The sequence below is a fragment of the Xenopus tropicalis genome, chromosome 3 (assembly GCF_000004195.4).
Source record: "Xenopus tropicalis strain Nigerian chromosome 3, UCB_Xtro_10.0, whole genome shotgun sequence".
NCBI lineage: Eukaryota > Metazoa > Chordata > Amphibia > Anura > Pipidae > Xenopus > Xenopus tropicalis.
Genome location: NC_030679.2, coordinates 138,795,619 through 138,810,123, shown reverse-complemented (window position 1 = coordinate 138,810,123; position 14,505 = coordinate 138,795,619). Strand labels below are relative to the sequence as shown.

Sequence of the window (14,505 nt, the reverse complement as noted above, 5' to 3'; positions counted from 1 at the left end):
TGGAGTTATACCCCCATATGGAGCAATAGGAGATTTTAAGATGGCCATATATGCCCAGATTTGCTTGGGTAGACTGGGCATGACTGGTAGTGCAGGGGACAGTTTCTAATGACGATGCAGTGATCTAATCAGATTGGTTGGTCTGTGCAGGCTGATAAATATAAACAAATATAAGTAGAAAGGATTCCTTGTAAGGCCAAATCACACCATTAGCCTCTACATGGCCTGTAAGCAGATGGGTAGCATAAAGTCTTCCCTACAGGGAGAGCAGTGTCACGCCAGCTGTGATTGGCTCACCGAAGCAGAGAATAAGCCATTACCGTACCCGTATGAAGGAAAGCCCAATACCAGAAGTTGAGGAAAACCAACAAGGCCGTGTGTAACAGAGAAACTGCACCCAAATAAAGAGCCAGAAACAGACACCCAAAAGTGAAATCACCAGAAAAATAAAGTTCCCTTTATTTTTAGTTTATTAATAAAGGTACAGAATGGGGGGAGGCACTTTACACATTTCATCCCAGATAATAAGAACCCCTCTCTCCTGCGCCGAGCTGATCCGCCCCTACTGAGCGCTGCCATGTTTCTGCCTCCTGTAGCCCAGCAAGTGGGATGTTCCTGCTTTATGGTATTATTATGGGGTTACATACATACCCCCCCCCCAGTCATATAAAGCCCAAAATAAATATGCCAGGCCCGCTAGTGCTACTGGGTACAGAACATGCTCATTCCCCCAGCAGAACTGAACCGGGTCATATTTAATTGGAGGCTTTTGTATCTATGAAGGAGATCCAACGGGACCTTTGGCCCTCTAGGTGCTATTACTACCAATGCTCCAAGCATACTGGGGTTTTTTGTTTAACACACCCTGAAGGGCCACAGGTTTCCCTAGAAGGCATCAAACCTTGTACTGGCACGTGGCTGGGAGTTGTGGGTAACCACACAATGACTAGCCCTGTCTATATTCACAATAGAGATACTGCCCAGTACAGACCCTGTAGGACCTGGGCCCTTGACTGCTGCCCAGTACAGACCCTGTAGGACCTGGGCCCTTGACTGCTGCCCAATACAGACCCTGTAGGACCTGGGCCCTGGACTGCTGCCCAGTATAGACCCTGTAGGACCTGGGCCCTTGACTGCTGCCCAATACAGACCCTGTAGGACCTGGGCCCTTGACTGCTGCCCAGTACAGACCCTGTAGGACCTGGGCCCTTGACTGCTGCCCAGTACAGACCCTGTAGGACCTGGGCCCTTGACTGCTGCCCAGTACAGACCCTGTAGGACCTGGGCCCTTGACTGCTGCCCAGTACAGACCCTGTAGGACCTGGGCCCTTGACTGCTGCCCAGTACAGACCCTGTAGGACCTGGGCCCTTGACTGCTGCCCAATACAGACCCTGTAGGACCTGGGCCCTTGACTGCTGCCCAATACAGACCCTGTAGGACCTGGGCCCTTGACTGCTGCCCAGTACAGACCCTGTAGGACCTGGGCCCTTGACTGCTGCCCAGTACAGACCCTGTAGGACCTGGGCCCTTGACTGCTGCCCAGTACAGACCCTGTAGGACCTGGCCCCTTGACTGCTGCCCAGTACAGACCCTGTAGGACCTGGGCCCTTGACTGCTGCCCAGTACAGACCCTGTAGGACCTGGGCCCTCAACTGCATAGAACTGTCAGCCCCTGTAGCTGTGAAGGGATTCATTTCATTTGGATCAACCAATAAGAAACGCTCTACCATCTACTAACATCATACTTAGAGCTGAGGGAGGATTGTGCTTTAACCCCTCGCCTGCCGGTGTCTGGTTCTTTACCCTCACCTGCCGATCTTACCAATAGCAGTTACAAATCACTTGTAATTAATGTATATTGGAAAGCTGCTTAGAATTTAAGGCAATTCTTTTCTATTGGCTATTAGAGCTCAGTAGGAGCTACCAATATGGCTGCTGCTGTAGGGGCAGGGGTGCTATTTCTATAATGGCCGCAGCACCACTGGTTGCCTATTCAGACACTAGGGGACATTAATCCGGATTTTGGAAGTCTCCTTCACAGCTAGAGGGATTAACCTGGCGCTTCAATGTTAAATATAAAGCTGAACGCCCCCCAAAATTCCTCTCGGTTACCCCCCCCCCCTCAGGATAAAGGCACTGATTAAGAGAGAATCAAAACACTACATTCGGCAGGATAACTGCACGGGATAAAAAGGATTTATCAGCAGTTAAATATATAGGAAAATTAACATTTCTAACTGTACATTAATCCAAAGAGCCCAAAAAAAGGGAAATTCTACAGATGGAATATGTAGAAAGTGCTTAAATACTTGGGTCTGTCGCTCTGGTGTATCTTACATAATACACACCCTTACAGCCAATAGATATTGAGTTACTATCTCAAATAGCACCCTCTTAACCTCACCCCGCTATTGGCCTAAGCCTTTCTAAGGGTAAGGGGGGCCCATTACTGTAACCCCACTGAGGTTCTGCCATTTTTAATGGAGTTTTATACATAATTTCTGGGCTGTACAGGAAGTAGCATGGGCTGCCATATTGGCTTTCAATAAACACAATATACAGGAACTGGAGAGGGGTCAGATATGGTCGCTACTTTCTGTACAGCTGAGATGCCAAAAAAAACCAATGCAGATTCATGGCCTTTACCAACTGACACTCCACAGGTTCAATATGGAAGCTTCTTTCCTTCCGTATTCGCTTTTCCCAGTTTGCTTCCGCTTATATTCATCCCACATCTGATGTTAAATCAGTAAAACGATTCTATGACCCATTATTTGTTTTTTTTTTTTTAATATATATATATTTCATTAATTTTTTTTTTTTTTTATATAAAAGTCTATGAACTACTTTACGGGTCAGTTACGGCGCAGACTAAATACAGGGCTGGGCGAGGCACAGGGACACCCTGCATATATTTCCCACTCCCTCTTCCCAAAAGGACAAGCGCTGCATTCTCAATCTCGCTCTAATGCCCCTCCCGTGGCTTAGTCTAGTAAGGAAGGCTCTGCTGGTCGAATTATGGTGGGCCGGGTTGGGGCGGCGGGAGGTCTCCGGCTGTAAAAAGGAAGAGAGGGCGAGAGAAACAGCTGAGATGATTAAACAGAAGGGGCAGAGAGACACTGGGGCAGTCACATGCTTTCTGTAGGGAGAGTGGTTATATTTATACAGCACGGCATACAAGCATTCTGAAGGTGCAGATTGATGGTTATTAGTGTATAGATGTCGCCAAGTAATTACACAAGGAAGCAGTCGGATTATAACGTAATTACAACCAATCAGCATGCAGCATATGGCGGCAAAGGGAAATATTCATTATTATTTAGTGTATATTCATTGCCCAGTGCAACCAACTCACTGTCAGAGTGCAGATACTGAGTAGGATGATTAGGTACCACGACATGCAAGCTGAACTAGAGGACAGAGAGCTTACCTAGGCACGCCAGGTGGAACGCCGGGTGGGATTCGGGCCGGTCGGGATGGGATCTGAGGAGGCGCAGAGAAGGGGTCATTGTTTGCAGCAGCAAATGGGCCTTGAGGACCGGGGCGGGAGGGGATAGGAGGAGCAATAAAGGCAGATCCCCCTGCAGGTACTGGAATCAGAGGAGGCCCAGGGGTCGGACCCCTGACAGCAGGCGGTCGGCTGGGCGGAAGGACAGTGGACACCGGCCTCCTTTGCACTGTTGGGCTATGAAAAAAAGAACAAATAAAGTTTAACTTTAGAAAATCCTCCTTTCTCAATGATACACACACGCTGATTCAGCGCGCCATCTTCAGGCTTCTCTGAGGGACTGTGCTGGCCTCACCTGTGGCCGCTGTTGGAGTTCTGGAGCCACGTGTCGTCCACCGGCGGCGGTACGGGGGTGGTAGCGGTGCTAGTGCTGATGTCACCGATGATTTTCAGAGCCTCCTTTAGTGCATGGTACATCCTCAGCATGTCCTCTCGCCGCTGCGCCTGATCGGCAGACTCCTCCATCAGGCTGTTCTGATCGGCGGAAGAGTACAGGTAGGCCAGTAGTTCTGAGTGGATGAAATCCTTTGACTGATAAAAAAAAAAAAATATTATATATACATATACACACACACACACAATATATATATATTATAAATATTATATATATAAGGGCCCTGTACTTGGACACCAATGCTACTAGTAATTTTATAGTACATCTGTAGTACGCACATTATTGATCATGAGGTGCATTATGGTCTTCGGCATGAGGTCCCGGATGGACTTATTCACAATGCAAATGTAGGAGTCAACCAGATTGCGGATGGTCTCCACTTGCCTCTCCAGCTGTGGATCCATGGAGAATGTGTTCTCCTGAGTTTCCTCCTCTTCCCTCTGGGAATAAAGGGAATATAAATGCAGCGGTCTCACCCTGCAAGGTGGCACACACCCCTTTAAAGGAAAACTATACCCCCAAGCAATGTAGGTCTCTATAAAAATATATTGCATAAACAGCTCAAATGTAAAACCTGCTTCATCTGAATAAACCATTTTCATATAAATATACTTTTTTTTGTGCTATTGGGTAATCCTAAATAGAAAACTGCCATTTTAAGAATTAAAGGCCGCCCCCTGGGATCATAGGAGTCACAGTGCACACAAACAAGCCAAGGCACACATACATGCTAGGCCCCATCAGCCAATGAATGGCAAGAGTTCTGCCTTTTACTCCCAGACTACTTCCTGTTACAGTTAGAGCTGCATTACTTCCTGTCAGCTGATCTCTGAGGGAGCACACAGCCCATCACAAAATGGCGGCTCAAGGGAAAGGATGTAAAAGGCCAATATTTACTGATATATATATTCCAGTTTGACGAGATTCTTTAATAGGTCCATGAACATAATATAAACAATCTGTTGGTTACGTATTCATTCTGGGGGTATAGTTTCCCTTTAATACAGTCATGGCAGCAGGGCCAGTTCTCTCAGCCAATTCCCCCATGACATGTATACAAATTAAAAGACTGAACTGGCGTCAGTCTCCTATTAAAGTGCGATGGGATCACCTGGTCTTTTTCGGGGTACACTCCGGCTCGGAGGAAGGATGCTTTCCAGCTATCTACATCCTCCTGGGAATCGCACGCCAGCTCTATCTGCCGCAAGTCTTTGTAGACGTTCCTGCAAGCGACAGCGCCAGTGGTTAGAGGTACAGTGTAGGCCACTTGCCCAGCTGCAGAATGTGCCCCGTTACTTACCTCTGCTCTGTATTGAAGATGGCAAAGATGTGTTTTGTGGACATGAACCCCTTCTCAATGTCTCTAATTTTCAAATTATCCAGCGGTAACATGTATTTCTTCTCTTTCTCCTGCAGGGGGCAAGGAAAAGCAAAGTCAGGGCTGATGGAGAAGGCGCTGCTGCGGCTACTGGATCAGCGCATTCCGACACATCAGTGATTTATTTCAACTGTTCCACAATAAACTTCAGAGCACATCTGTATTAACTACTCCCACGGACAGCGGCCGAGCCTTTAGCCATTAGTAATTTAGATAACGCCTGCTGATCGTGCTTAATATTTGGCTGCACTAACAGTGACTTGGATCATAGTGAATCCCTTTCCAAGCTTGTTTGTGTGCCCCCAGAAGATAAAGAGTAAAAGCTTTGCAGGGAGAAGTCTATTGGGCATGTCCCTATGCGCGGGGGTCCCCTGTCTGTACTTGAATACATTTCTGCACATTGTAAGGTATATGGAAACTAAGTAAACAGTTGTACAGTTACAAACGTGGCTATGGGGCACCAAAGTGCTGCACAATGCGGTAAGGGCAATGCCGCGCTGGCGTTCAGCTAGTGAGTTTTCAGTAGTCCAGTAGGCATGGGGTTAAAGGAAATGAGCCTATGCTTTGGGCAGAGACGCAACATCTGGAACAGTTTATGTGTCTGGGAGGATTTTTTGGCCCACCACTGCACTCCTTCCACATGGAGGGATCTGGATGCAGAGCCCCCCGGCCTCCAAACCCCTCCTCTTCAACTTCCTGCAAAGCCAAAACCGTGCTCCTGAGGCTGAAGGCATTTCATTGCCACGTCACAGAAGCCTGGATACCCTGGGCTACGAATGGAAGGACTCGTGCTGCCTGGGGATGGAAGATGCTCCCTGCTCCGTGCTTAGGGGTACTGATCCCAAGTCTGCAAGTAGGGCCCGCTGCTCAGGCTCCAGTGGGTAACTCTGAATTTCATACCGTAAGGAGGAGAGCATAAAGAAACTGCCGCTCAGAGGTACATGGAGGTGGTATTTTTTGGGAGGGTTACATCCTGGGAGCAGGGCCAACAGGGGAAAGGGGGGTAAATAACAGAAAGAGAGCATTTTTTAAGGATGAATGAGACCAGAATTTTAAAAAATTGCTGTGGTGGGGGCAGGAAGAAACTGAGAGGGCAGTGTTTCATACAACAAAGGGTATGTAAGGAAGTCAGAGGTACCTAGAAAGTTGCGATGGGGGCAGAAAGTGAGCAGGAAGGCAGCCGGACTATCCTAATGTAGAACGTTAAAACTGCCCATTTCCCCAGTAACAGAGGCAAAGTCATTGAATGGAGGACGCTGGAAGCGAAGATCCCGAGAGGTGGGTGGTCCCGTTCCCCCAGTGTTCAGACTACGTGTTCGTTGGACAGAACCTGAACAGTAGTCTACACACTGGTTAAACTGGGCCATGCGGTCAACTGCTGCACATCCCCCGACTGGCCCCGATGCGAGCTGAACGGATAATGGCTGCAAGGGATCGACGCTGCGACGACGTGCTGCCCTTCATTGTCTGGGCTTTCCATAACAAAGGGACTGCACGTGCACCCACTTCTTATCCATAGACATGGGTAAACTATAGAATAGTCTCTCTACCTACAACATCTCCATAGCAAATGTGGAGTCTTTTGCACTGCCGTGTCTTTCATGAAATAAATAATCCAATAAAAAGCAAGCTTTTACTCACCTCTTCATCTTTATACCAGGAGAGCGACTCCGCCGTCAGGATGAACCAGTACTCCTTGGAGCCCCCTTTCATGATGCTGATGTTATTTATGGTTAACCAGCCTCTCCTGATCACCTGAAAGGAGACAAAGAGGGGGAGAAAGGTGGAAGATGGGGGAGAAGTGGGAGGAAGGAGACAAAAGACGAGCTACTAACAGACGACATTAAAGGCAATGGGGGGCAATGTATGAAAAGGGGGGTTTCCTAAGAGATCTACGCGGGTGGCAGATATTGGTTACCACGGTTATGAGTAATAAAGATAACGTTATAGATCTTGCCACCTTCCCCACTGTCGCTTTGCAGACCCGTCGGCTGAGGGGCCTCATTACCTGAGTAGAATTCCCAGCCAGTTCAACCAATATTTGGCTGCATATTACTGGGGGTGGGAGGCACATTTACATCCTTCATTGTTGCTATTTCACACTCAAACAGAATTGAAAAGCCTCATAGTCCCCCCCAGTCCTGAGATTTGGACTGGATAGAGCAGTAATATATAAAATAAGTACGACTTTACTTCCAGTTGTTTTCTCTTTAAGAGCAAATAGCACCTATTCATGTGTATGGGTTGAAGTTATTACAGGGGGGCAAATATTCATTCATTCCCTCCAGGTGAGTGGGAGCTGCCATATAGCTTATACTAACAAAGGTGATGCTTTGGCTTTTGTGCTATAGAGAGAATGCTTTAGTAGACAATTGGCCAGTCCTGCTCAGTCGGGCACGTTATGCACAAGCTGTCCTGGCCAGGTAACTGCCCAATCATTCAGTGGGGGCAGGGGAGAAGCTCAATGAAAGTGTATGGGAGAGTGGCGGATGTGTGGCCAGTATAAGGGAAAAGAAATGGAAGCTAGTCGATACTCACGAAGTGTATTTTACCTTTATAGAAGCAAACCACACAAACAGGAATGGTTAGGGAGCACACAGTAATGGAAGAATAGAGGCTGGACACCAAATGCCCAAAGTGTGGCCGATCATATTAAGAGGTGGCATGTAAGCAAAAGGCTTGACAATGTCCACAGTGGGATATCCAAACAGGGACCCTCTGGCTGTTGGTGAACTATAACTCCAAGCCAAAGGCTGTCAGGAGAGGCTGAATTTTAGATCTATTACTGCCCTGTTATCTGTATAGGATAATAGTCATTCAGCAAAAGCCAGAGAGCCACAGGCCAGGCAGCCCTGTCTGATTGGCAATTAAAAAAAAAAGCTGCAGGTTATAAGTGACAATTGCTGGAGATTGGTAACAGTGTTATAGCAGAGTCTGATTGTGTCGTAAAGAAAAACCACTTCACCCTGGAACTTCTGTAGCCATAGATTTCAGTGGCCATATTTAACCTTTAAACAATGGGCTGCAGCTGCCCTACATGCTAAACTCTAACTGGTTGCTTGGTCCCCCAGGGTCCATAGCTAAATTAGATTATAAAGGGTATGCAGAAAGTTTGAGGGTGGGACTTTCAAGCCGACCTGAAGGATATCCTGCTAAACCCCAACAAGAAATTGGTAGTGGGATCATTCATATGGGTCCCATATGTGGCCCAATAGGCTGCTAACTCCATCAGGAATGATCTAGTCAGCAGATAGCACGGCCATCTTTAATCGGATAAGTGGGGTTACCTTAATGCCCCTTATCTGATAGCACTGGTGCCAGGTAAGTACTCTGAATGACTTGATTTGCACACACTATCCTGAGGTACACAGCAACAGATAAAGGCTGGGCCCATATTGTGCTGGGAACATTGCTTTTCTACTAATTTAGGAGAGGGGGTTGCCATATTGCTTGCCTTATCTGTAGCCTAGAAGTATTTGTAGCCTAGAAGTTGGCAATACTATGTCTAAAGTCTTTTCGATTCTGGAAACAAAGCCACATGGGGCAGATTTTTGGGTTGCATATAAGCACCTCTGCTTTAAAAATATGAAGGTTGTTTCTGCACCCAGAAGCATGGCAGACGGGGGGGGGGGGGGGGGGGGTTTAACACAAGGCAGATGGGGCATTTGTCCCATTGCTCTCATCAGATGGAAACTGGGACAAAAAGCCCCCCTCTGACTCTCATCTTTTCCCATATTAATCTATGGAAAGCTCTGTGCCTAAGGCACACACAGCAATGAGTGCAAGTGAGCAATGTGTGTGGACTCCGATCACAAGGAGACAGGGTTATAACCACCATCAATTAATAAGAGTAAAGAAGCACAGTTTGGCATTAGCCTAAGGCCATATTATCTTAGAGGGGGGGTGGGAGCATGATAAGAAAGCCATAAGGGTGAAGACACACGGAGCTACTAGTAGCAGCTACTTCTCGTGGCTACGAAAATAGACAATGCTGATCATTTACTGATAAATGTCTGTACGTGTGTTTTAGCAGAAGCAATTCTCACTATTGTCTATGGCAGGGTATTTTCTGGTGTTTAGTAGTTGTGAAAAAGAAGCTGCTACTAGTTGCTCTGTGTGTCTTCACCCTAAAGGTTTCTTTCAGGGATGGCTGGAGCCTTTGCAGCAATGCCAAATTTCACTAGTTTTCTTATCTGGCTGCTAACTTATAATGCACGCTCCACCTAGTGGCAGAATGGAGAATCTACTCATATTTATAAGTTGATTTATATTATATAAAATGGATATACGTAACTCTTTCTCCCTTTTGGTCTATGAAGAATGATTCTATTAGGCAGGCAATATGTTAGCCCCCACTCTGACATAGATAGGGGTTTTGGTGCAAACAACCAGCTTTGCTTTCACTTTTAGTCTGCTTAAGTGAGAAATAAAAGAAGTGCATGTGTACGCACTCTTATTTATCACTTAATTAACAAGAAAGTATATGATATTTAACGGGCGAAGTGGATTTTCTTTTCTGACGCCATTGAAACTTAGGTCACACGTGTGGTTGGGTACTTACCAGTATCTCTCCCTTAGTTTAGGAACCACAAGATTAGGGTGACACACAGTATACAAGGCATGAACCAGAGGTTTGGGAAGGTGATTTACAGGACAGGGCATTTATAGAAAAAGAAGGAGAGGCAGGAGAGCGGATGATAAAAGAGCAAACATGAAATGGCAACAAGAAGAAGAGGGGGGAAGAAAATTACGTGCAATTAATAACAGTTAATGTTTAAATTGTACCAGTTAAAACAAAATACAAAAAGATAAAACAAAGTCAGTAGTAAATTAGCTCAGTGCATGCCAATTGGATATTAAGTGCAGGTGCATGCTGGGCAGAGAACAGAGGGGGGGGGGGCTTCAGGGAGATCAGAGATAGGAGCGTGCGACAGGTAACCGTGACGCCGGGGATGTAGGGTGACAGGCCTTACTGGGGGGGCAGGTCAAGGTTTGTAGGAAACTGCCATGCAAGACCCCTTTCCACACTTAAGGGTACAACAGTGAATTAGTGAGGGGTACCCCTGTCCCTAAATACTGCACATTATTCTATCCCATGTAACAGGAGCGGGGGTGGAGTGCGGACATTCTCCTATCAGAAAAAGCTATCTTTTTTTAGTATATAAATACATATATTATATAGTGACGGTGAATAACGTACCCCCTATTGTAAAATATAAGGATAATGTAAGTCACCAATGGTCTTGTGCTTTTATACAGGTCATGGCACTCTGAGGTGACTTCTAATATCCTCACATTTTACAACAGGGGGTACTTTATTATCATATAGTTTTACCGAGTCATGTGGCAGAAATTACATCACTAAGCACCGTTTATGAGGATATAATTTACAGTTTGGTCCCATAGGGAAATGACCAATATGTATATATATATATATATATATTTATTATATTCCACGTATAACAAGGGGAATGACCAGAGTTTAATCCCATGCATGTCACCAAAGGAGAAGCAACTCTTCATCCTACCCAGGGTGGAGGAATCTCTGACCGTACCCTATCAGATAAAAGGAATCCAGACCTATGTACAACCACTGGAGGAGGTAGAGAAGCTGACTCTACCCAATCAGGCAGAAACCCTAGAAGGTTCCACGTAAAGGAACGCTACACCTGAAGGACACTACTTATCAACCACACAATGCTAGGGTAGCACCACCAAAGAACTGTGAAGGACAAGCTCCCTTCTCTCGTGAGGTATTTTGCTGGCCACAGTAAATGTGTGTGATGCCCATCACTGAAATCATATGGGCATTGCCTAGTATAAGACAGTGCTGGGAGTGGGGCTGGATTACCTGGTTGGGGACAGCTCTCTTCTTGTTGAGCTGAGAGCTTCTCTGCTGTGCACTAGAGGGAAAAGAAATAGAAAATAATAGAAAATTATTCAGCAACACCTCTAATCCCCCCACCCCCCACAAATAGGCTATTCTGCAATAGATTATGAGAGGCTATGAAAAGCAGTATCTATGTGGGCAAACAAACCATGGGGTGCCAAACATCTGTGCTTATATGTTACTGCCGATGCCCTGCTAAACTGCAAAGCAAATCCAGATGTTCTTTGCACCCTGAACTCTTCTGAATTCAACAGGTTAAAACACATAGACAGTGTTGGACTGGGTCTATTAGGGCCCACCGGACACTGTGAGCCCTTAGATATACACAGTGCCAAATGGAATAGGCTTATATAATAGCCCGCAGTGGGAACTGCCCAATCCGACCCTGTATAAAAATATACATCTATTATGAGTTGATATACATCAAAATACACAATAGATGACAAAAAGCATATCGGCCTCTGGAAACACAAACTGCCTTTGTCAGCAGGATACCCACCCAGGAATGATCTGCTCTGTATAGTAAGCACTGGCATGGGAGAGAATGAGGGAGCGAGTGGTGTTCGAGAGCACGCAGAGAGACAGAGTGTGCAGGTCAGGAGTGGCAGAGAGAATAAAAACACAGGAGAGAGATTAACAAAATAAGAGAAAACTGCGCCAAGGAACACAGCATGAGAAGCCAGGATAAGGAAACACAAGCAATGAGGCGGCGGTACAGCAATGTGCAACACGGCAGCGCTACCAGAAGCACTAATGGAAAGTACACACATGCAACATGGCAGCGCTACTAGGAGCACTAATGGAAAGTACACACATGCAACATGGCAGCGCTACTAGAAGCACTAATGGGAAGTGCACACATGCAACATGGCAGCACTACTAGAAGCACTAATGGGAAGTGCAACACGGCAGTGCTACTAGAAGTGCTAATGGAAAGTGCATACATGCAACACGGCAGAAAGAAATACAGGAAATGCACTTAAAAGCAAGATATGCAAAGAAGGAAGTGATGCAAAAGCTGTAATATACAGCCAGCACTGTAATAAACAGGCAGCAGTCCTTTGCTTCCAAAAGCCAAAGCCACGCAGGACTGCTGATAAACGCAGGCCAAGGATAACCTGGAGCCACTGTTGGGTCGGGTGCAGATTTCGGCACAGTAATGTGAGAGTACACATTTTGGCACCAAAATCTGCTCCGTGTGACTGCACCCAGGCCGACACCGGGGTTCTGGGTAGGCCGACACCGGGGTTCTGGGTAGGCCGACACATAGAAAGGGGTGTATGGAGTGTAGGGACCATGCATTTATGTGCAGGCCAAAATCAGCCCTATGTAACCGTAGGCTAAGCTACATGCACGCACACATGAGCAACTTGCCCCATACAAATCCCACAGCTCAACAGCCCTATTCATACTACACCAGTACAAGTGCTAAAGAATTACCTCAGGTCAACATTTTAAGGACTGGGGAATGATCAGGAAAGCTCCATGTTAGTATGGAAGGGAAGACTACGGACAGGCTGGATATGTAGAGATGGAACAATAAGGTCCCACTTCAGCTCTGCTCACTGCAATTCATGCACTCTATACATACGGTCTCTGCACAGCAAAATAGAGAAATCTTGAGAAACCCTCAAGTGCAGGAGGGAGAGCAACTTACTTGGCAAATCCGATGAAATCCTCGTGGTTGGTATTAATGTAGGACAGCTCAATGTCTATTAATAGGAGGATCTGAGGATGCAAAAAAAAAGAGTATATGCCTGTCAGGTGTCACTGGTGAGATCAGAACCCATTTGCTACACTTAAACCTTATGGCTGATGCTACACGGGGTTGATTCTCCGCTTGTGACAAAAAGTAGGCAGAAAAGCAGTCCCTCTGCTGGCATTAGCCAGGGTGCAGGCACATGCAGCAGACATTGCAAAGAAACACCAGAGTTCCCATTTCAGAGCCAATATCTGCCACGAGTGCCTGTTCCTGGGCAACACAATGGTTCTGGTTGCTGGCAAAGTAGAAGGCTGATCACCAGAGGAGGGGCGGATTGACCATTTGTGGAGTTTTTTTTTTACAGGCAGAGAATTAGCCCATGTGGCATCAGCCTATTACCCATGTTGCATTGCAGTTATTACACCTATAGTTGTTCCAAGTTTCTCATTGTATAAATCAAGGGTCCCCCAACCACTGGGCCATGGGCTGTGTTGAACCATGCCACCTCGGGTCCCAATTACCTGTGATCCCAGTTCCCCGATGTGTTACACAGCCATGACAAAAGCTATGCAAAGCCCAGGAAACTTTCTACTGGTCGCGACAAGGACCAAATACTTAAAACTCCATACTAAGCGGAAGGGGATGTCACCACTTAGGTGGGAGTAAGAAGAGAAAGGGCACTTGGCGCATCTAGTTGCAGGGAACAAGCTCAGGTCTCACACTGATTTTGTATTATGGTGGCCTGTATTATATTTTATAACATAATAATAGTAGTAAAAGTCCCAGGGCCAAACGATCGAATAATTTTTTTTTTTTACCTAAATGCTCCCCGATATTGCCCACCCGTAGGTGGGGATATTGGGTGAAAATCCGCTTGCCAAGCGAGCGGATCTGCTCGTGTATGGGGACCTTAAGCCCCACCCCCAGTTCCAGAAAGCATCTTCTTGCATGAAATTGGTTTGTGGTGCAACAAAGGTTGGGGACCACTAGTATAAAGGATTTTCATGACACCAGGTTGGATTACACAGCATTATCAGAATACACGAGTCTAGGCTGAGGCCTCCGTGCTGGGGCTCACCTGATCTTTCGTTTTGCCTTCCCTCTCACGGATGTACGTGGTGACGATTCTCTCAGTCTCTTCGCGTAACTTCGGGTAGGAAAGCAGCTATCAAACATAAAAGGGGGCAGTTAATATCGGCACTGGGCAGCCGTCAGTGTAAACATGGGTGAAATGGAAGTAAACAAAACAACCCAATTAACACACATCACCCTAAACACAACCATTGAAAGACTCTGGCCACATACTGGCAGATAGGTTTGGCCAATTGGGTTATTTTCTGTGCAGACCCCCAAATGATCTGCTAGGCCAATCAAAATCTATATGTAATTTCAGTTGCAAATGAGACTGCACTGTTATCTGTTTGCGCCTCAGCCTCTCATCTACTACTATGTCCAAATGCTAATGTCGCCATACAGAGGGATCTGGCTGTGTGTGAGCAGCTTGGGGCCCTACTGCTGCTGCCGGGGGAAGATCCACACCTTTACTTGCATAAATGAAATAAAACTGAAAGACAAAAGGAAACAGCAGTGGATGGTTACCCTTTGGCTTCAGCCGTGGCCCTCTGACCCCGT

General features: G+C 46.4%; 1 protein-coding gene and 1 non-coding gene across 12 annotated transcripts in view; one reads left to right on the top strand and one right to left on the bottom strand.

Annotated features, from left to right (window-relative positions):
- Positions 1-14,505, bottom strand: part of dnm2 (dynamin 2) — a 61,211-nt gene that overhangs the window by 10,362 nt on the left and 36,344 nt on the right. Inside the window, exons 11-24 of one of the 11 annotated variants that reach the window (XM_031897876.1) lie at positions 13,952-14,038; positions 12,829-12,899; positions 11,671-11,700; positions 11,133-11,184; positions 9,843-9,854; positions 6,923-7,036; positions 5,204-5,313; positions 5,015-5,126; positions 4,182-4,343; positions 3,805-4,040; positions 3,432-3,686; positions 2,952-3,055; positions 1,642-2,893; positions 431-1,521 (exon numbers count right to left, since the gene is read on the bottom strand). In XM_031897876.1, the coding sequence (XP_031753736.1) occupies positions 2,986-3,055; positions 3,432-3,686; positions 3,805-4,040; positions 4,182-4,343; positions 5,015-5,126; positions 5,204-5,313; positions 6,923-7,036; positions 9,843-9,854; positions 11,133-11,184; positions 11,671-11,700; positions 12,829-12,899; positions 13,952-14,038 (1,311 nt within the window). In that variant the 3' untranslated portion in view covers positions 431-1,521; positions 1,642-2,893; positions 2,952-2,985. 11 annotated transcript variants of the gene reach the window in all.
- On the top strand, positions 6,547-6,656 carry mir199b (microRNA mir-199b). The gene has a single exon (NR_049688.1). It is a non-coding gene; the product is annotated as a microRNA mir-199b (primary transcript).